This window comes from Platichthys flesus, chromosome 1, assembly GCF_949316205.1.
Source record: "Platichthys flesus chromosome 1, fPlaFle2.1, whole genome shotgun sequence".
NCBI lineage: Eukaryota > Metazoa > Chordata > Actinopteri > Pleuronectiformes > Pleuronectidae > Platichthys > Platichthys flesus.
In genome coordinates, this window is record NC_084945.1 from 23,380,906 (window position 1) to 23,402,385 (window position 21,480).

Sequence of the window (21,480 nt, forward strand, 5' to 3'; positions counted from 1 at the left end):
GAACTTGACTAAAAATAAGTGGTAATGTCTTTTGCTGAACGAGTCCAAAATAATGAGTCCTCCCATGATCTGCAGTAACTCTGAGCGACGCCAGGAGGCAGTGTCATATTTCCTCATCCACTCTGTGGTCAGCTGATCTCTGCCGTGCAGCGTGGGACCAGCCCACAGCTCGGTGACATGTAAACACTCAGCCTTCATTCATGCGCTTCATCTGGTAGCTCACAGGTACGTTTCAGCTGCTTCCACGGGTAGTCTTTATCATATTTAAAGACATCAGAGGGGTTTATCTTCTTCAGGGTTCGGTTTTTAGTGGACTAAGGTTGATAGCTGTGGTAGTTACAACAAGCTAACTGTACTGTACAGTCCACCAAAGCCCAGCGAGTGCTCCATTAGCTCGATTCACCTTAGCTGTGAAGCCCTGAGAGACCCGTATGTGCCTGCAGCCTGACAGCCTCAGCTGGAGCCCTGCTGGCTGTTCCAAAGTCGAGGGTGAAAACGAAAGTTGACCGTGCCTCTGCCATCAGGGCCCCTCGGCTTTGTAACGGCCCACCTGAGGAGAGGACTTCTTTTAAATCACTTCCTGACACTTGCTTTCATGTGATACTGAGATTTGATCGTTTTCTCTTTATCTTTTCTTTTACTTGTTCACTTATCTTTATTGTCATTTTAGTGCTTTAACATGTTATTATTAATTATTATTATTATTGGTGGGACAAAGACATGTTACAATACAGTTTAAGACATTTAACGACTCTAGCTTCAGGACACATAAAGCTAAAGTAAACACTGGACTCATTTAGTAAGCTTTGAATTTGTTCAAGCGAACAGCATCCGAATGAGTGTCACAATTGGACGTACTGGACAATGTGACCCGCTATATTCGAAGCGGTGCATTTAACTGCTGTGTCCTGAGTGATCCAAATGTCAGCTTGATTTTTTTTAACATCTTTTTAAAGTTGAATAATAAATACTGTACCTTAACTAGGATGACGTGTTGTAAAGCATCATATCCTCGTGCAAGGGTGAGAATCATGCAATGATTTGGTGCCAATAGCTGTTATCTATCTTGTATTACAGCCCAAGACCTGCTTGGGAAATTTGATTGATGTTGTCGACATGGCCTCGGGCTCAAGCTTTGCTCCTCCAAAACTGGCAGACTTCATCCTCACAGAGCGGCTGGGCAGTGGTACCTATGCTACAGTCTATAAAGCCTACAGGAAGGTGGGTTTGTGCAGTTATGGGAAACTCCATCATACGCCGAATGTTAAATGTTTGATGCCCAACACTGAGGTTCCCTGTACTTCATTTATTATGCTACATTAACAATGACATTTCAGTGGATGTGCCATAACTACCTCTGCTTTCTGCCATCCCAAATGTTGCCTTTATGATTCAAGAGAGTGGTTTGCAATGGGTTTATAAACAGTAACCACTTTCTTGAACTATTAAGTTAGTTTTATTGGTTAATTGTTGAAGTTGAAGTCTATTTTCTGAATGTGATGTTGCAGGGCGACAGTCGAGAGGTTGTGGCAGTGAAGGTAATTGGGAAAAAGACGCTAAACAAGGCATCTACAGAAAACTTGCTGACAGAGATTGAAATCCTCAAGACTGTGCGTCACCCTCATATAGTTCAGTTTAAAGACTTTCAGGTAAACTCATTTATATCTTTTAATTTTGCTCTAGCTCATGCAACAGATGTGTTGTGAATAAAGATTTTATTTGCATTTCAAATGTCCCATGGTGCCACACTATTTTCACCATGGTAACAATGTTGGGCATCTTTCCATAAAAGCTACGTCTTAATTTATGGCCATGGCAGAAGAAGTCACTACAGAAAATCCACCTACTTTGAAAGATTGTCTCTTTTTTAAAAAGGAAATCTCTTTCATTAGTGGGATGCTGAGAACATTTATTTGATCCTGGAGTGGTGCTCTGGTGGAGATCTCTCCCGCTTCATCCGCAGTCACAGGATTTTAACCCAGAGCGTGGCTCGACGCTTCCTGCAGCAGATAGGTGAGTAATTGCCAGACCTGTTTTAGATGATGGAGTTAATTTAGATGACTTACAAATAACACAATTTTAAGACTAGTAATCAGACCTGAGTTGAAAGTGAACCGCAGAGTTAGTGGCCTGTTTTGATTTCTCTTATTTCACTGCAATATACACCGTTACCTATTTCCATAACATGTGGGAGCTGTTGCACCTTTTTACTGATGTTAGCCTTTAAATAACTTGGAAAATGTATATAAATAATATGAACTTTCAACTAAGTGTAAATTAAGTTAAGTTTAGGGATTTGGCAGGTTCATGTAGGTTTGAATCATATACTCAATAATTTATCGCAAGTATGCCCTCAGGTAAAATTGTAGGAGTTCACTGATACAGGCAGATTTTAGTATCAGTGTTTTCTCTCATTGTGTATTTGTATGTTTGTCTGTATAAACAGCCTGCGCTCTCCAGTTTCTCCATGAACGAAACATTTCCCACCTGGACTTGAAACCTCAGAATATTCTGCTGAGCGGCTCAGCCCTCAAACTAGCAGGTGATCTCATGTGCCAGACACAGGACAAACACAACTGAAATGCTATTTGTGCTGTTATGTTTACAGAGTTAACAAGAGTTGATACAAGTTTCTTTTGGAAACATCATACTTGTGCACATTGCATAATGAACATATATAAATGTAGAGCTATACAGGAGTTTAAGGCATTTTTAAAGGATTGCCTCCAGTGGGACCTCTCCCAGTGAAAATATTCTAAATTTGCTTTCAGATTTTGGCTTTGCCCAGTACATGTCACCCTGGGATGAGCAGAGTGTCCTGAGAGGTTCTCCCCTGTACATGGCCCCTGAGATGGTGTGCCGACGCCAGTATGACTCCAGGGTGGATCTCTGGTCAGTTGGAGTCATTCTCTATGGTGAGGACTTTAACTTTTATATCTACCCTTCATATAAATTGCACAATACTTCACACAGATACCAGGCTGATAAAAAATATTTCGATGCCAGTTTTTCCACGGACAGTATCTATTTTTGGTCCCTTGTGTGACATAGCATGAATACCCATGATTAATAATTTCCTTTATGCCCCCTTTTTCATTAATGAAGAGCTCATCAGTTGATTGGCTGAGGAGATTTGAAAGAGCTCACCCAGTAGGTCACAGTCATATTATCAATCATCAAATGGAAGCCTTTTTTGCTGCCCCTTTATTGTTACAGTAATTGTGAAATAGTAGTACAATAGCACTAGTAATTGCACTGTGTTGAGTGACAATGCACCATATATAATGGGAGAAATTACAGTCTCTGTCAATCACATGCGTCAAATAGAACAGCATGTTATTTACTGAGAATGTCTCCCTAGTCAGTCATGGTTCCTACGTTATTTTATGAGCATTCATTGGTAGACCACATGCATTCACAACTCGGCCTTCACTTTGATGAAGTATTGGGACTGTATCTTTGCACAGTTTTGGTAAAATCTGTACACAGATTTATAAACCTTCCACTCACAATACTCAAAAATCTCACCCTACTCTGTATCACTGCTGATTATATATTGCAAAAATAAATTTCAACTATGTTTGTCTGAATGTAGAGGCGCTGTTTGGACGAGCACCATTCGCATCAAGGTCTTATTCTGAGTTAGAGGAGAAGATCCGGAGTAACCAGCCCGTTGAGGTAAGTGTCAACAAGTAATGAGTTCCTAAGCCGTGACAGTGATATAGTGAGACTTCAGCTGTCCTGCTGAATAAGTGACTGCTCACACTGTGCTACATAGTTTTGTGTAAAGAAATTTGACGAATGACAAATATAGGGATTAATAAAAGTAGCATTAACCTGTGAAAGACCATGAGGAGTTACATTTTGTGAAAATGAATAGATCACAACCAAACTTTAAGCATAAACTCCAGTCAATAATACATTTAGCTACAGCTTCACTGTGCTACCATAGGGAGTTTGTATTTTGCTGTTATTTTATGCCAACATATGTCAATTGTTTGATTGGAACATTTGTGAATGTTCACTGTAAAACCACTAGATGTCAGGCTTTCTCAGTTTACTCCCACTTATTGCAGCAGGAGCAGTGGAGGCGCTCAGCTGAAATGGTGACTTCATGCTCCTCGCCAGTAACCAACTCATCATTTACACGAACATGTCTGGTTCATGTGTTCAGTTAAGACTTGAGCTATGATTTAGCTACTTTAATGATTTATGTAAATAACCTCTATGGTCTAAAAGTCTATTTTAATGTTTAAACACATCAAACAGGTGTGTCTAGATTTTAAAACTGCTGCTGGGAGTTAGACGTTGTTGCTGTGTCTCTGTCCTGATCTGCCTGCTACATCCACAGACTACAGTTTGATTACCATAGTGACAATAAAGGGTAACTGTACTCCTAATGATGGAGGGTTTTGCAAAACACTGGGATTCTTGAGCCAAACATTAGGCTTGCACTTTGGATTGCATAAGCACATGGTCCATTACCCAGGGATTCACATAGACAGTGTTAAGGTCATCTTTTGACAGGAGGTAGTGATGTGAGACTAGAAGTCTCCTGGCAACAATCTGCTGTCCTTTTCCCGTGAATTGAGTGCAACTTAATAAGGTCGTGTTTTGTGCTTGAGCTCCCTCCTGGGGCCAGGGTATCCAAGGACTGCAGGGACCTTCTGCTGCGACTGCTGGAGAGAAATCCAGATGTCCGGATCACCTTTGCAGAGTTCTTCACCCACCCCTTTGTGGATTTGGAGCACATGCCCAGTGCAGAGAGTATCGTGAAGGCGGTAAGACAAGAAGAACAATGGGAAGTATGTGTTGGCATGTGTGTGTATTTTCTAGATGACTATGGATGATGAATGTGCGGTAGACTGACTCTGAGCACATGCACATATGTGTGAGAAGGTTTGCAATCATGCCTAACCCTACGTTCCTTCACTCTGGAGAGCTGCTGTTGTTTGCATTCACTGATGCCAGTTCTTATTTTGTGTTTCAGAAAGAGTTGGTTCTGCAGGCCGTTCAAAAGGACCAGGTGGGGGAGAGGTCTGCTGCTCTGTCTCTGTACTGCGCTGCCCTCGAGCACTTTGTCCCCGCTATTCACTGTAAGAGCAACAACCTCTCTCATATCCTGTCTGTGGCTTAAGCCTTAAAACAATGCACAAGACGTAAAACCAAGTGTAACAACGACCTCTCCGCTACACCCTTTTGCAGACGAGACGGATCGACAACGTAAAGATGCCATCAGGCAGAAGGTAGGCCTGAGAACACTCCCTGCATTCACATTTTGATTACTTTCTATTTTCAATTGGTGTTTTTTTTTTAACTCCAGTGGCTTTCACTTGGAAATGAAATGTCCTCTATATGTGTATATATATATGTGTATATGTATATATGGTGTGAATGGAAAGCAAATGGCATGGTTGACGTGATTGAGTCAATGTAAGAGGACTTCCTGCAGGTTAGCCAGTATGTGTCCAGAGCTGAGGAGCTGAAAGCCCTGGTGGCCTCAGAAAACAGGCTGAGCTTTGAGGAGGCCCGAACCTCCAGGGATGTCCTCCGAGGTAACGCACACAGCTCAAGGCAGAGGCAAGGCCTCCACATGCAGGCATTAGACTTGTCTGGTTAGGTGCTGAATGAGAGGACAACCTGAGATAAGATGTGTGTGTTTAAATCAAACCGTAGTACACTTCCCCCAGAAGTATTATTCATGTAATTTTATAGTAATAAAAACTCACACCAAACTGCTCTAAACAAGTAATCTAAGATTTCTGATCCTTTTATCTTTATTTCAGTTTATCCTCTCACAAAAAAAATATTTTCCATCCCTTGCCTCAGATCAGACAGCAATGTAGTCGCTCTCTCAAGGGATTTAGTTTTTTGTTCAAACACACCCTGCTGCTCTGAAATAAATATTAAGAAATCTTAAACAATCAAAAGTATCATAAATACTGGAGTCTTAAGATACTACAATGGCCATGTGGTAAAAAAAGTATGACATGTTACATTTTAGTATTATATACTTTCCAGACAATCACACTGACTGTACTCTGACCTTGTTAAACAGTAGAGCTGAAATGAGTTTATCTGTTCTCCCAACTCTTTCAGAGATGTCTCGAGGATCCCCACGGCTGCTGGCTGCTTTGGAGATGGCCTCTACTGCCATTTCTAAGGTGAGAGGGGTTTAGTGCTGGATGATGCCACTGCTATGTAGAAGGCAGGGTGAATCAGATGTTATAAAAAATAAAATGGAAGGTCATGTTTTTTTTGCCACTGTTTTTTAACGGTCAAAAACTGAGGTGTGAAAAATAACTAATAGACACAATTGTTGAACTATATTATATACTGTATATATATATATAGTATCAGGATGACCCAGGTATCTCTATCTTCTTGAACCTTTAGTGTTGTGCTGCCCTGCCTAATTTGGATTACCTTTTAGGAAGAGATGGATGAACACGAGGCTCTGGATGTTTACCAGCAATGCTTAGGAGAACTACTGTTGGTGCTAGCAGGTAAAACCAACTCCTTTCTAACATTTTTATACAAGATGGCTTTATGCATTCATGCCACTCCACTGTAGCTCAAGATTTGGCAGCTTGTGACATTTAAATTTGATTTGAACCATGATTTCATCCCATGTCCGATACTTTGTTATTAAAGATAGAGGTGCATGAAGATACAAAGTGAGTTAGTTAGTGAGATAAAGTACAGCCAGAAACTGAGACAGGTCAAGAAAAGCCTGAAGAGAGAGAATAATACACAAGGGAAAGGCTGGAAAAGAGAGACATAATGAATTGGATATCCAGTTAAAGTATAGAGATGCATTAAGGGAGACTTAAGTGGAAACAGAGAGAGACTTTGAACAGACAGAGAGACTTTGAGATGGATGTAAAAAAGAGTGGAAAATTACATGGAGAAACGGATTTCGACAGAGTGAAAGACGAACTGACAGCGTGAAAGTAAAGTGAAGCAATAGGTTTGGACAGGGACAGGGACACTTAATAAGGCAGACAAACAGACAGACAGAGGCACTACAGAGGAGACTCCAGTGACTCTCACTGTGGCCTGGCGTTCATTAGCCTGGGCTCATGAGCTCATCTGGAAGATCGGCCTAATGGAAGAGGTGGGATAGAGTGATCCACATGTGGCTTTGAGTCGGAATGAGACCTGGTGCCAGCTCCCCGTGTGTGGTATAAGACTCCTGCCATCTGCTTCCCATTCAGGCAGCACACTTCATTTCTTTGTGTTATTGCACACTCGAAACAAATAAAAACTATTATCTTACAAATGGACGAGAGTATCAGATCACATCATTCAGCTCAATCCAGCCACAGTCCACTTATTATTAAGCGTGGAGCCCAAGAAATAGTTAAAAAAATGTACACTGGAATAGTTAAATCAGATTTTAAGAAGAACCTGCATCTAGTTGGTGGATCCCACGCCATCCCAACCAGCCTCCCTCTCTGCTTTCAGGGAGCCTTGCTGTGTGGCACGTAAGATAACCACCAGGGGGATTGTGGGGAGAAAACATTGGTTCTTTGTTTGGCTTGGAGCGCTTTGTTGTGCAGCTTCCCCACATGCCTTCACCAACAGAGAACCCTCCTCCTCCCACCCCCCACCCCCCTCTTTTCCTCCCTGTCACTCTCCCCTCCAGGATAACTGACTGTGAAAACATTGGCCTACATTAGAACCGTTTCCATCCCTGAGCCCCCAGTCTGCACGCTAGAAAGATCCAATCTAGTCGTTGACCTCTTCTAGAGCAAACAAGGTGATTAGGTGGTGGAATGAGTCCGTCCTGCTTGCCCTGCTCATTATTATTGTGTCTTATTGTCTTTCTCTCTTGGTGAGCCAGCTGAGCCCCAGGGCCGAAGGAGAGAGCTGCTCCACGGTGAGGTGAGTGGGCAAGGAAGGGCTTCTGGTTGAGTGCTCACGGTAGGAACAACTTATCTGTCACCTCCAACGAGCCCCTCAGCTGTTCACCTAGTTAGGAGAGCACGCTAGGCGCTCCATCACGTAACCCATGAGCTTTCATCCTGTGGTCATATGTGCGTGTGTTCAAATAATGTAATCCGTCATCTGTGGAACTATTTCATACACATAAATCACTGTCCACTTTATAATTGGATACTTAAAGCGGCTATAAGCGATGGATCACATGACCACTTGGGTGTGAAAAGAGTCCCATGGAGTGAAGTGGAGGAATATCGCACAACTCAGTCTATCCCTTCAGCGCTGCTAACTTAATAACATCTGACCTTATTCATCTAGTCGCTGTGTTCATACTCCAAACTCCAAAGCAAATTCATTGTATGTGAAACATTCTTGATTCTGTTTCTTTAAGCTCTAAGCAGAAGAGAGACTGAGTTTTTAGCAACTAGTTTCTCAAACAAAAGCTCAAACTGGAAGGTTGATTCGCCGGTTTACCATCATATTTCAAATACTTGTATTGCCATCAGATAAATCTAGATGTTTTTATCCACATTCAATTTCACATGATCTCTGCATTTGCTGAGTAAGTCACAACAAAAAAAACAGACTGTTAAATGAAGTGGAAAAACCCCACCTTTCCACCAAGTTTCAAAATCAGGTAGGTCAGCAGTTTTTGTGTTATCCTGCAAACAGGAAGTCAAATAAACAAACAAACAGCAATGAAAACACAACCTGAGGTAAAGACAGTAAATGTTCTATTCATTATTTCCCATCTGTTTGGCATTTAGGCATAAAAGGGGACGTTAGCATACGGAATGTGTTGTCTTGACAAGTTGTTGCAAATCAGTTGATAATGAAGTTATCTGACAAACATAACTTGATAAACAATGTTGGAAAAAGCATTTTTGGTTTAGACTCCATAATATATTGCAAATATACATAATGTTCCAATGAATAAATAGATTTAGATTTAATATACACCAGTAAAATCCGTCCTTCTCTCTTTTCTTGCACTAGTAAGAACTTCTCTGTAGACTACGTCCTTATGCTTGTGCATCAGCCTTAACGTATTCTATAAACCTCAAATTTTGATGGTCCAGTAAATCTGCTCGCTGTTACTTCCAGAAATCAAGACCTTGAATACTAGCATTGATATTTTCATCTGACAAACACATGTCGAACACTGGTGCATGCCTGACATTAATGCTTCTAGCCCTTTTGTTTTTGTGCATTATTAAACCAGCATCTAAGTCTATAACAGACAACAGAATTTCACCAACAAACCCCACAGGGGGATCGGGGTTTGAGTGGGCCTCATAGACCTCCCTATTTGAAGTTTTATGGGTGCTTGTCTTAAGTAAATTCAGATGCGGCTGTAATAATCTAACACAGCATTAGGCGGGTGGGGGGGGGGTGTAATCGAAAGCATGTGTGTATGTGAGAACCCGAAAGAACCAACAAATGCCGCCATGTCTGGCCTCCATCTGCGTTCATAACAACTGTAGAGCTCACTTTAGCCTTTCAAAGCTGCAAATCAGTATCTTGACTTCTCATGTGAGACACGGGTTGGATTGAACCAGCGTATGTCAACATAACACATGTTGTCCTGTGTTTCAGTAGACGTAACAATCCTGAGATGATGGTAAATGGTCTCAGACTTTTTCACCCAAATGATGTTCCATGTGGCTCTTTATGTTATCAATGTGTTCTGCACTCGTGGATTTCTTCCACATTGATTGTACATGGTGATTAAAGGAGTTGTGATTAAAGGAGTTGTGATTAAAGCGCTGTGGCAACATGAGGTTGGGGTCAGGGCTGGATACTTAAAACATGTGGTCACAATGAATATTTACCACAAAGGACGTGTTGTTAAAGGGACATTCAGCCATCAGTTCAGGTCTCCCGTTATTACGACCTCAGAAGTCGCTGCAGTAATACCCAGAGAGGGGTTTGCTTCATCCTGTGACATAGGAGTGATACAACTAGGTATTAAGTTCAGCCAAGAACCTCCATCATCACCAGAGTACTGATTAAAGTAAAAAGGGCAGCCTCAGGCATATGATGACAGCAGTTACTACTTGCAAATATGTACCATATGAAATGGTTTAACAAAATTACAGAAAGAGCAAGAAACAGAGCTGATTTTTTTAATCTGATTTGGATGTGGAATTTATGTCAACATGCTTCTTAAAGTTTTTTTGTTCCCTGCTGCACGATGACAGTTAACAAACTCAACTCAGAAAACACATCTGGCGATTTCGACTATTTAAAAAAGGGAAAATGTGGACAGAATAATAAAAGTGAGGATTGCAAAGCTACTTTTATTTAATCAACTGCATTCAATATTTGATCTGACCGACTCTATGTCTTCAATACAAACACTGTCATCACAATACTTTCAGGGAAGCTTCTGAATGTGGTCTGCTGTGATCGGATCCATATCCAATCAGAGTGTGTTCACACCTGTATTTAGAACTGTCCACTTGAGATCAGATTACAAAACCCACATATTAATACCAGGTGTGTACAGGGCCACAGCCTCCAGTTTGCAACACATATACAGTAATAGAGATTGATATTTCACTGACTAAAGCAGTTGTTACAACCTGAGAATGTCGGCCTTGAATTGGCACAAGAAAAAATCCGAGAACCACGAATATCTGCATCATGTCAATCAGTCCAATAGTAATGGTAGGAAACATATTGCCAAAGAAAGCCTGAGCAAACACTTGAAATTGTAAAATACCATTGAATTTATTGGACTTTTCTGTCTCTCACCAGATTAAAAGTCTTATGAGCAGAGCTGAATACCTCAAAAAACACTTCAAGGTAAGCATGTGTCCCCCAAGTTGTATCTAAGAACACACAACTAGTTTTGTTTGAAAAAAGATGTGCATCTAAATTAGGACTACTCTTAGGATATGACTCTTCCTAAAATATCAGGGATTGTGATATTCAATGTAAAATGTTGTTACCTCTTTGTAAATCTACATCATCTTAATACCAATAGTCTTGAAAACCTTAAATCCCAGGCCTTTGCTTGCTTGTTAGTTATAGGTGGATTTACTTGCATATGTTTATTTTAATCAGATGCAGGAGACTCAGAGGGACGTCACTCTGGATCGAGAATCTCTCGCTGATTCCGTCAGAAGCTGTGAGTTTCTCTACTGTTCAAACTTTTCCTCTTGCGTGCTGAACCTTGCAGGCAGCTATGTGACTAATATGTGGAAGTCTGGGGGAGGTTAAGTGAGGAATTGTCGTCTAAAGTCATAATGAGATGTCATTTCAGGGAAAAATTTTCCACTGATAAAATATGAGCCATTCTCTTTCTGTGGCGGCCCCCCCCTGCAGGACTGTCTGGCTCTTTGATTTAATTTCAGTGCAGCCCGGGGCCGCTCTGTCCTCTGCCCTCTTGTAAAGGCTACCTTGTGAAAGTGAGACGTAGAGTGAGCAAAAAGGGACTTAACACAAAAACAGCACACACTGACGCTTTATTCCTTTCACATATACACAGCTCATTATTTAAACAATATAAAGTGTATCATTAATGTAAAATGAACTAGAACTTCCTGGTCTATGGACTATAAACTAAATACTTAACTGTATTGAACCCATTTTTGTTTATATGAATTGCTTTTTTAAACCTTTCCCTAGTTGTAACCGTTATACACATATTCTTGTTCCCAGTGATTTCTTGCCTCAGCCTCTTGATGGTTGGAGGATACCTAAAGCCCAGACAATATCCTGTTCTCAGCGAGAAATTCCTGGGGAATTGTGAATAAAAAAAAAAAAGGGTATGGGGGAAGGGCACCAACGACTCTCAAGGCTGCTCAGGTTTCCTGAAGAACGTGGTTTCTTATTCTGCTGCTGTTATTTTAATAAAACCACAGAACAGTCAGCCACGCTAGCTGGCACTGATCCAGCAGCAGCCAGACTGGAGAGAGTCCCAGGCAACTGGTCACCTTAGACTACACCAAAACAAGATGATAAGTTATGCTGAGAACATTGACTCTCACAGTGAACAGTGATTCTCAGACCACGTACCTTTCTGATGTTAAACTGCAGGCCATTAAATCCTCCCAGACTTATATCAACATCACTGTATGAACAGTTCATGGGCCTGAGGAGCAAGTATGTATAGTATAGTGCACCTATACCACATGCTGTATGCACAACATAGCAGGATCCTAGTAAATACATATGAAAAGGATGAAAACATTAAATTTCTTTATAATAATGATGACATTTATATAGGAAATATTTGTGTTGAAAATATTCTTAAGAGGGCTACTTCCTTATGTTAAAGAAAGATATAGTTAATAAGAATACATCAACCTGCTGGTATCTTGAGTTCAAAATCCAGTTGGCTTGCCGGCCATGTTTATATGTATTTATGTTCAAATTAATAGAAAGTATGAAGTTAATGCTCCTCTCTGTTTTCAAATGGTACACTGGGAAATATACAAAATCACTGACTGAATTTGAATAAGTTCGATAGAATAGGCTGAGAGAAAGTAGGTTAAGAGAAAATTTCAAACAGTTTTAATTCACATTATATGTAGAGGAACACAGTAATATAACAGTAAGTATGATAATGTTGAGTCCAAGGACTGACCTGCCTTTGAAAGGAGTGGGAGATGTGTCCTAAACTAATCAAATATTGATCTGTACAACAGACAAACACAGAATGACTGGTGTAGTTTCTGGTTTATACCTTTTCTTCACTATTTAAAATATAGTATGAAATTTGAAATTGTCAACATGTAACAATCTGTTTAAAAAGTGAAACCTAACACACATCAAACTCTTCTGTGTCCTCAGCCTGTTGTTTGCAGTGAGCTTGAAGTGGACCATGGGAACCAGCGGGGATGCTCATGGTCTCAGAACTTCCACCTGACCAGGTTTCTGTAGGAGCAGAATCAAATCTGCATCACACCTCACCCTAACCAACTCAATGTGTGCGATAGGGATCCTGCAGTCATCAGCCAAATGTGGTCAAAGTTGCCGGAAGTATTTCTACCAGATTATTATTGTTCATAGGAATAAAACTGTTTAGCTGGTAAATTTCTGCAAGTAGCTTTTGGATTCTGGATTTGCACACTGAGGTGAATGTGAAAGTTCCTGGCTCTTTACTTTGTACTGGTGCACTGCCTCGCCTCAAATCCCTCCTCCTGACACCATTCATATGTAAATGCTGGACAGCTTGTACCACAATACCACACTGTCATGGTAAACATGTTAAACTGAGACCCTTGCATTTAGTTTAAGGGTAGAAAATTAAGTCAGTCAGACAAAACTGTGAAAACCCTGATGACACAATCAAATATACATTGTGATGTTAAGTACCATGAGGTTTTTGAAATGTAGTATTGAGTATATTATATTGAGGCCCCTGCAAACATGCACACACTCCCTTACGCCCCCTCTCCCCCACTGCCTTTACTGTGGGTCGACCACAGGCTCACCATGCTCTCTCCGCTGATGGAGCCCTCTCCACCACTATGAGGGGAAAACTGGAGAGGTGCGGCATCTGCCTTATTTACACTAGACTTGCATTTTCTTAGGTCTGGCAGCGGACAGGGATTTGAGGGATACAGTGAGTTGTGGCGCTCAAGGAAAGCTTTATAACTGGGTTTCTGTGAAATGGTGAAAGGCTTAACAGTCATTGCAGGCTGATGTCGGTCTACACGCACTGTTTTCATTTCAGACAGGTAAAGTGCTTGAAAACTGTGAAAAGGGAGCTTTACATTGTGAAAATCATTTTGAGGAAAATACCTGAAGCTGAAGTCAAATGAGGAAAGGTATAAATACTGTGTGTCACCTGACAAGACTTCCACCCTGCTGTTTACTTTAATTTTGATTTGAATGTTTATACAGCTGTGATTTTATAATGTATTTATTAAATGAGAAATTCAGTGGAAAATAAAATGGCAGTCTCTGACGTCTCTGTAGTCTGAAACCTCTTCAGACCTTTTGTCAACAGCACAGGGCAAACGCTTTCAGAACCTATGGAAAGATTTATGTGCTGCCGTGGGAGCAGCGCTGCTGTTCCCTCGCCATCGTCATCATCTGGAAGGCCGCTCTGCAGCAACAGCTGGCTCGGCCTCATGAGGGGAGGAGAGAGGAAGGCACTCCGGGGAAAGTAAGGACATTTTATAATTATATGATTTGAATGGAAGTCAGGAAAACTATGGAAACTAAATTTGAAATTGTCCAGGTCTCAGTTACTATGAGGAAAACAAAGAATTTATTGAAATAATATAATCTTGTTTCCCTTTCATTGCCACTAGCTCCTCTGCTGCTCATGACGGATCCAGCTCGTTTTAATGCACCATGACAGTCACGCTTCTTTCAATGATCGCTCAACATTCGCCAATACTGTATCACTCAATGGATGAAGAGTAACTTTGTATTAAGGGGTAGTTAAGAGAGATATTAAAAAGTATACCATTTTAAAATGTCAAAGACAGATCATCACTGGATTAACATTACCACAAATATGAAAAGGATCCAGTATAAGGTCAATTTAATTTCTACACTCTCTACCCCTCAAAGTTCTTGACCTCCTAAATTAGTAAGTTAGAGGAGATAGTAAAACCCTCATGTGGACGTAGATCTTTTTTTCGTTTTGAAACAATACATATTAGTATGGATGTAGCCTCAATACAGACACTGTCCAGCTGCATTATGGTCAATGTGCGATAGTGTCTGGGGAGCTTGATCCACACTCGGGACTAAAATCCAGGATAGCTCTGCTCTGTGGTTTTCCATGTGGAGCAATGTTTTTTTAATCTCTTTCTTGTGAGTCTCTCTTGTAAAATACTTCAAAGACAATAAAATCCTGTGGAAAATCATCACTGATTTGGGGTAAAACACATCAAGTTCTCCTAAAAGCAGCAAAACACTGTGTTTTTTTTTCCTCTGACCAGGACCCGGAGTAATGTTAGTTTTGTTCCCCACCATCTGGGTAATCACATTCACCTGGCATGCCAGGTGTAAATCACTCCCAGACTGTATGGTTAGAGCAGAGAGCAGCGTGGCCTCAAGTCCTGGAACAACAGGATGGAGAACCGCTGGGTGCTGCATTTGTGGCTGCGCTGTGGCGGGGGCTCTAATTGGTTCACGGAGCCCACGGTGTAATGCATGTGGCTGCCCGGAAAACTTTGGATGCAATTTTGACCCCTGCGCTTGCTTTGTTGCTTGTTTCCGGGAGCACCGCCAATTTATATTGCCCCCCAAAAAGTGCACAGAATATCATTACAGTAATGCAACCCAGACAGGGGGGGGGATTCTGAGATGGAAAACTTCACCCACCTCCTCCTCCAAGACACCCCCCACTCGCCTCATCCGAACCGCAACCTACAGCATTGTGGATTTAATCAGCCCCCATCTTGTTGCACATCCAACAACACTTTCTATCAGGCTTTCCCTCTTCAGGCTCTTCCCTCTCTCTCTCTCTCTCTCTCTCTCTCTCTCTCTGTTGATGCTCTTAATGCGGTGCAGTGGTCTACAAAAGGGGTCTCTGTGCTCTAGACCTGAGGGAACCCTAGTGGCCCTGACTCCAGCACCCCTTGCCCTGAAAACAGAGAGCAGGTCAGCCCATTCACTGATGGCTATCATGAATGGAACATTGTACCTACGAGAGACAAGAGCCTCCTAAATCCTGTAGGGTCACTCCCACTTTGGAGCGGTGAAGATAGAGTGAGGGGTTTGGCGGAGGGGGAGGTTGTTTCAGCGAAATGTTGAATAAAGATAATTTAAAAAATGGGCTACAGCACAGTGCTGCCTCTGTATCCCCCCCTCTCCTCCCTCAGGCTGCTCCACTGGTGCTTGTTTTGATTTTGCTCCCAGAATCTGGATGTGGAGGTGGGGTGAGGGGGTTTGACGGGGGCAGGTTGGAGGATTTTAAGGTGTATGGAAGCGGTTACAACAGATTGGAGCAAATACAATCTCACTAAACTAGATGGAATCCAGCTAATCTATAGCTGTAGGCCACTTTGTTTACATTGTATGGCACAATGGACGATTGGAAATGGATTCCTGTGTTTGGCTAAAAATCAGGAGAAGCTGTGCAGAAGTATGCTCCGCAGCTCCTGCCACCTGTTTACTCAAGTAACATATTTCTAATTGACAAGCCATTGGCCTCTCTCATCATGCAAGGCTGGGGACAAACACACAAGTATGATTCACTGTAATAAAAGAATAGCAGCAGCAATCTTTTGTTCGTTTTTCAACTCTTGTCACTGCACTTTTGTTCCCTTTTAACGTGACTTAAGTGTGCACCTCACATCTATCAGCAACACTAAATTACTCTTTTACAATTTGTTTATGACTTCCAAATAACCAAAGTAGGTGTGGAACAAGTCCCAAATGGCTTCTGATCATTAGCAAAGTTTGTGAACACACAGAAGGTGAAGTTGAGTCCTCTGATTACAGGAAACTCCTCCTGATACCAGCTCAGTTGGATGAATTGAGATGTTTCCACAGCTGCCTGTACCTGGCTCCCCACTCGCACTTAAAATTCCTCACTAGGTTTTAGTTCCACTGACCTAATCCGCTGGATATTAGAGTGAGACTTGGTCTCATGCAGAGCTCACTATGGAGACTTTTTTAAACAATCTTCTCTCTAGTTTGGATTTCAGTCAGCAGTCGTAAAATGACGTCAACTAAATATTTACCTCTTCCAAGGAGGTTGGGATTTTCATCTGCGTTTCTTTGTTAGTAGGATTCTACAAAAACTAGTAAACCTATTTCCGTGATGTTTTGTGGAGGACAGGGTCATGACCCCAGGAAGAACCCGTTACATTCTGGTGTGGATCTGGATCAGGGGGCGGATCAAAGATTTTTCTTTTGATATTTCTTTAGCAGTGCGTTTTTGCAACATGTTCATTTATTTCTCACTCAACTGAGTGACATCCTGGTTTATGATATACAATTCATGTAAAGAAATGGTACTCGATTCAGAACGCCAATAAATGAAAAAGCTGTATGTTGTTACGGGCAGGTACAGTCCGATATACACGATATAACCATAATAATCTACTTTCCATGTACCACTGAAGCATGTACTGAGCTCCTTCATCAAATCATGAGACATATTCATAGTTTCACAAGTTCTTCAGAATTAAAGACGTATGATCAACAAAAATCGAGCTCAAATCTTAAGCTTCTTATTGACACATTCTTGTTCACATTTCTTCCTTTCATTATTTCTCTGAGCTCAAATCAAACCATCACACAACTTTAGCTCATAAACATTTTATTATAAAACGTACCCTCCCACTAGAGAGACACTGCTCTGAGATGGTTACTGCTATGTCCCCACAAGATGAGTTGAACAATTTGAAACTCTAAATCATGTCAGGCATTGTGGACAAAATCTGAGCTACATTACAATTGTGTGTTTATTGTGCATTTAATGCATTTTGCTGTAACAGTGGCCATGCACAGGCTTCATTTTACTGCATATAACTGTGAAGTATATAAACATTCCTTATAGTCTAGCTTCATAATTTAACATGTATCACTGTTCAAGAATTAAAACCAAAACCAGAAAAATATTAGTTTTGTTCCATAGGCAGAGACACAACAGGGCAGCTTTGTTACAGATGTGATGAAAACTAACAAATAACACTGCTTACTTTCCCATTTTGCTAAAAAGCTTCACATGGAACAGTAGAAGAAAGATATGAGACTGAAAGGCTGCTGGTTTGAATCCCTGTACTTGGACCAGGTAACATTAGGCCTGTTCGACACACAGAACATCTCCACAAGTGAATGTCAGCAACAGTTAAATCTCAAAATAAAAGCCTTCGTAGAGTTTGAGGAATTTCTAAACTGTACTCAATAACATTTCAATCCTTCTGACCTTCATTTGTATTTGTGCACAAAAAAGCACATTCATTGATTGCACGAGATTCTATCATGACCTTAATAATAATCTTTAATGTGTATAAAATTACTTTTCTTTGTTCACGTAGTTTATGAAAACTCATTGCAACGCTGGAAACTCACATTCATTTAGAGCTGTATTCACACACGAATATGAGCAGAGTGAACAAACTTCACGCATGATGTTTTCACACGTTGACACCAGCAGCCGACAGGTTTCCCTATAGCGTCAGTGTCAGAGCAGTAATAAAGACAGGGGTCTTTTAACGGCGTGAAAGGGGGCAGGCAGCAGAGAGGAGGGTGAGGAGAGGGAGGGTCGCAGGAAAAGTTCAATAAAACAATCTCAAACAGGGGAGGGGGCCCAGACAGCGTGCGACAGAGGCACTTCAGTTAATTTAAGGAGTTGATCCCACACCCTTGCCTGTCCTCAGACCATTCCCCACAAATATTTGAAGTGTGCTTTTGCTGCAACAATGCATGTGGCCCCTGGAATTGAGAGCAGAGCAAACAGAGACTGTAAGGGTCCAATGTTTGCCCAAGGTCTTAATAAAGCCACACACTCCAAGTGGCATTGAAACCAGACCAAACAAACAGGAGCTTTTTTTAAAGACATACAAAAGGGGAATGGCCCCGCAAAAAAGGAAGTCTGGGTTTGGTTCATTTCCTCTCATTATCTCCTGGATGTATGTACTTCATTTTTGACAACAGGCTTCTTCTACTTAGCAAATGAGCAGTTCACTCAGAGAACTACAAGGCCATCCGTGGCAACACGAGAATCACCAATCAAAAGAGCCGTATTCCTGAGGGAGATGTGCATCAAGGAGAATTGCTATGTAAATTGTAAATTGTAACATTGTGGAAGGCCTACACAAATCACTACTGTGATCTTTGTGCTCCCTGCAACTAAACTGGGATGTCCGGGAGTCCTGCTGTGGGCCAAGTTCCTTATCCAGCAGACCCAGGTTCAGGTTCTGTGTTGGCAACACAATGAATGTCGTAGATCAGTCATTCATAAACCCAACAAGTGTTTGGAGAACCCACCATCTCAGTAAATAATCCGTGCTAGAGGAAGGAACAGGAGCACCATGCAGCTGGATAACCTCTGGGCCGAGGAGTGGTCCGTATACACCTCCTCTCTGTCAGCTTTAGGGTCATAGTCCTCATCCTCGTACATGTCATCCACATCAGGCTGGTCTGAATTAACATTGTGGTCTCCTATGGAGCACAGTTTGCTCATGTTCTCCTTGACCACTTCACAGAAAGGCCGCTCGACCCCATCGCAAACACAGCGGTTGAGCAGCATGCCATTTGGGATGAACAGCATCTGCTGAATGGTGGCTTTACACTTGGAGGAGCACTTCCTGCCGTTGAACAGCTGGCCGCAGTATGACAAGTAGGCCGCGAGGGAGGTGTGGCAGTTGCTGTCCTCCTCGCAGCGCTGCCGGGCCTCCATGCACCCGATCCCGCCGGCGTCGCTCGGGTACCTGCGGGGCAGGCACGGCTCTATGGTTCGCTTGGCGCTCAGACACTCCTGGTCCTTAGCGCAGTCGCAGGTCTCCAGGTCCGGCCCGCTTCGGGTGTGATTGAGCCTGATCAGCGCGTTGATGCAGTGGCTGGGACACTGTCTCCGCGTCCCCCTGATGTTCCCCTCACAAGCCGCTAGGTACTGGCCGTACGCGAGATCACACTCGGGTTCGTCGTGGCACCGCAGCAGCGCCTGCCAGCAGATAAACTGAGCGTCTATGGCCACCAGCACCCATGGGAGAAGTGCCAGGGCGCTCCACCAACATTTCATGCTTGGATGGAGTTCTAGTTCGGCGACGTGCACTTTCTCCACCAGCACATTAGGGGAAAGGGGCAATTCACACGGTGGATATCTCAGAATAAAGTTCACACAAGTATTCCATGAGTTTCTTTTGTAATCAGTTTGTTAAAAGCGCAAAACACACTCGACCATGTGATCCACAAACTTGTGCATTGGTCGTGTTTCGCGTGCTCCTGGTGGCGTCAGGATCTGACTCAGGGAAACCACGCGTGGCTGCAAAAGAGAGAAACAGCTCAGCAGCCGCAGTGACTCCGGGCATGTCCTGTCGACAAGAAGGAAACGTTATCTCCAGTCCGCTGCAGATACGAGGCAGGACACCGCGACGCGTCACAGCAGCGATATCCGAAGTTTACGCGCAGTCCGACCATCGCAGTTGTCCACAACTTTGCACACTTGAACTCCTCTCTCCTGCCATTGTTAACGTTCGGATCCTCGTCCCGTGCAGATCTGCCACTTGTATAAACAATCCATCCGCGCATCCCGATGTTTTCTTGTTGTGGTTTTTTTTTAGGTTTCTATCTGTCGCATTTCGTCCCGCTATGTCCGTCTTTGTCCCCCTCCTTTGCTGGTTACGCTTCACGGTCCGCCGAGCATTTCCCCCCGCACAACACCCCTCCTTCTGTCGAGAGAAAGAAAAGTTTTCCTTCCCCCTTTCTCTCCCTCCCTCCCCCGTCTCTCTCTCTCTCCCTCATTTACAATCCTGGCCACCGGATTGGTCGTCATTGAAGAGTCACTCGTGGGACCCATCTCCGGGCTAGCTGCAGCTTTACGCACAAATCCTCACGGGTGCACGAGGGACGGGACGACAAGTTGGTCCAGTTGGGCTGGATGAACATGTTGATCATTTGCCTCGCATCGTGCATCTGTGTGGTCCCCCCCCCCCCCCCCCCCACTTCTCTGTTCTGTTGGAGCAAAACACAAGTACGAAAAGAAGAGGAGGGGGCTTGCATTCCTCTGCAAGGAGCTCACATCTGCAACTTCACGGCTCAAATTTTCAGCGCGAAAAACAAATCTGTTTCTTTTTAGCCATAAACTGAGCAAAGACACAGAGAGTGTGTGTGTGTGGGGGGGGGGGGGGGGGGGGGATTACTGCCATCGTGGAGGGGTTCTCTCTCCAAGACCCTCGCTAATTGTCACTCTCTGCCCCTCTCTCTCCCTCTGCACCGTTTTTAAAGCCTCGATTGATGGAGGAGAATGGGAGAGAATAGTATTTTCTGGCCCGTTTCACCCCAATTGTGTCAGCTTGTCCATGCAACGGCCCAGTGTGTCTCTCCAGGCTGGAGATTGTTCACGCACTGCGGCCTATGAATGGAGAGGGGTCTCAGCATCAATATATTTTACAGCCATCCCCTTTCACACAACACTTGAAGACTACCAATAGCTCAGGCTTCCCTTCCATTGAAATGGTAACTAACTTGATTTTTTTCTTTTTGCAAAGTAACCCCCTCCACCCCCCAAACACCAAGGCTGTGCCAGTTTATCTGCACACAACCACATGTATGCCCAAACCTGGAGTCTATTCATGAATGCAATAGGTAAGACAGCTGCGTTCTTACTGTGTTTTAGAATACAGGGCGTTGATGGAGTTGGCCAAAAGGCTTGGGTGTGTGTGCAGTATATTAACAAAATAAAAGACACATTTGGGTGTATTCGATATTACACCCATCATCTCCACTTACATACATGTAAGCATGTATAATCATTTCACTTTATGAAGGCTTTGGGCACATGCTATGCATATTGACTATTTTACTTAGTCTGTCTCTGTTCTCACAGAATTAAAGTGTTTCCTCCATATGACAATATATATATATATATTATTTACATCTTTTACAAATACT

At 42.6% G+C, this 21,480-nt stretch overlaps 2 protein-coding genes across 4 annotated transcripts; one reads left to right on the plus strand and one right to left on the minus strand.

Moving 5' to 3' along the window:
• Positions 1–112: 112 nt before the first annotated feature.
• Positions 113–13,864, plus strand: ulk3 (unc-51 like kinase 3). Of its 3 annotated transcripts, XM_062389335.1 has the most exons (17): positions 114–225; positions 1,078–1,221; positions 1,509–1,649; positions 1,893–2,013; positions 2,447–2,542; positions 2,772–2,915; positions 3,596–3,678; positions 4,626–4,781; positions 4,991–5,096; positions 5,206–5,246; positions 5,453–5,555; positions 6,100–6,164; positions 6,434–6,506; positions 7,847–7,887; positions 10,705–10,752; positions 11,014–11,077; positions 12,745–13,864. In XM_062389335.1, exons 2-17 carry the CDS (start codon positions 1,117–1,119, stop codon positions 12,759–12,761), a joined length of 1,404 nt encoding a protein of 467 aa, XP_062245319.1. In that variant the 5' UTR covers positions 114–225; positions 1,078–1,116; the 3' UTR covers positions 12,762–13,864. The 3 variants fall into 3 exon arrangements, 2 of the variants coding, with proteins under 2 accessions (XP_062245319.1, XP_062245326.1); XM_062389342.1 differs by lacking the exon at positions 1,509–1,649; XR_009920833.1 differs by lacking the exons at positions 11,014–11,077; positions 12,745–13,864 and having other exon boundaries at positions 113–225; positions 6,397–6,506.
• A 2,940-nt stretch (positions 13,865–16,804) lies between these two features.
• si:ch1073-459b3.2 (growth arrest-specific protein 1) lies at positions 16,805–20,219 on the minus strand. The gene has a single exon (XM_062389356.1). It carries the CDS (start codon positions 19,607–19,609, stop codon positions 18,860–18,862), a length of 750 nt encoding a protein of 249 aa, XP_062245340.1. The 5' UTR covers positions 19,610–20,219; the 3' UTR covers positions 16,805–18,859.
• Positions 20,220–21,480: the final 1,261 nt, after the last annotated feature.

Bases quoted from the DNA above. Each gene is read 5' to 3' on its own strand.
- ulk3 (XM_062389335.1), top strand. From the start codon at position 1,117: ATGGCCTCGGGCTCAAGCTTTGCTCCTCCAAAACTGGCAGACTTCATC. The intron at 3,679-4,625 runs GTAAGTGTCAAC...TTTGTGCTTGAG, and splicing joins GGAGTAACCAGCCCGTTGAG to CTCCCTCCTGGGGCCAGGGT. The intron at 10,753-11,013 runs GTAAGCATGTGT...TATTTTAATCAG, and splicing joins ACCTCAAAAAACACTTCAAG to ATGCAGGAGACTCAGAGGGA.
- si:ch1073-459b3.2 (XM_062389356.1), bottom strand. From the start codon at position 19,609: ATGAAATGTTGGTGGAGCGCCCTGGCACTTCTCCCATGGGTGCTGGTG.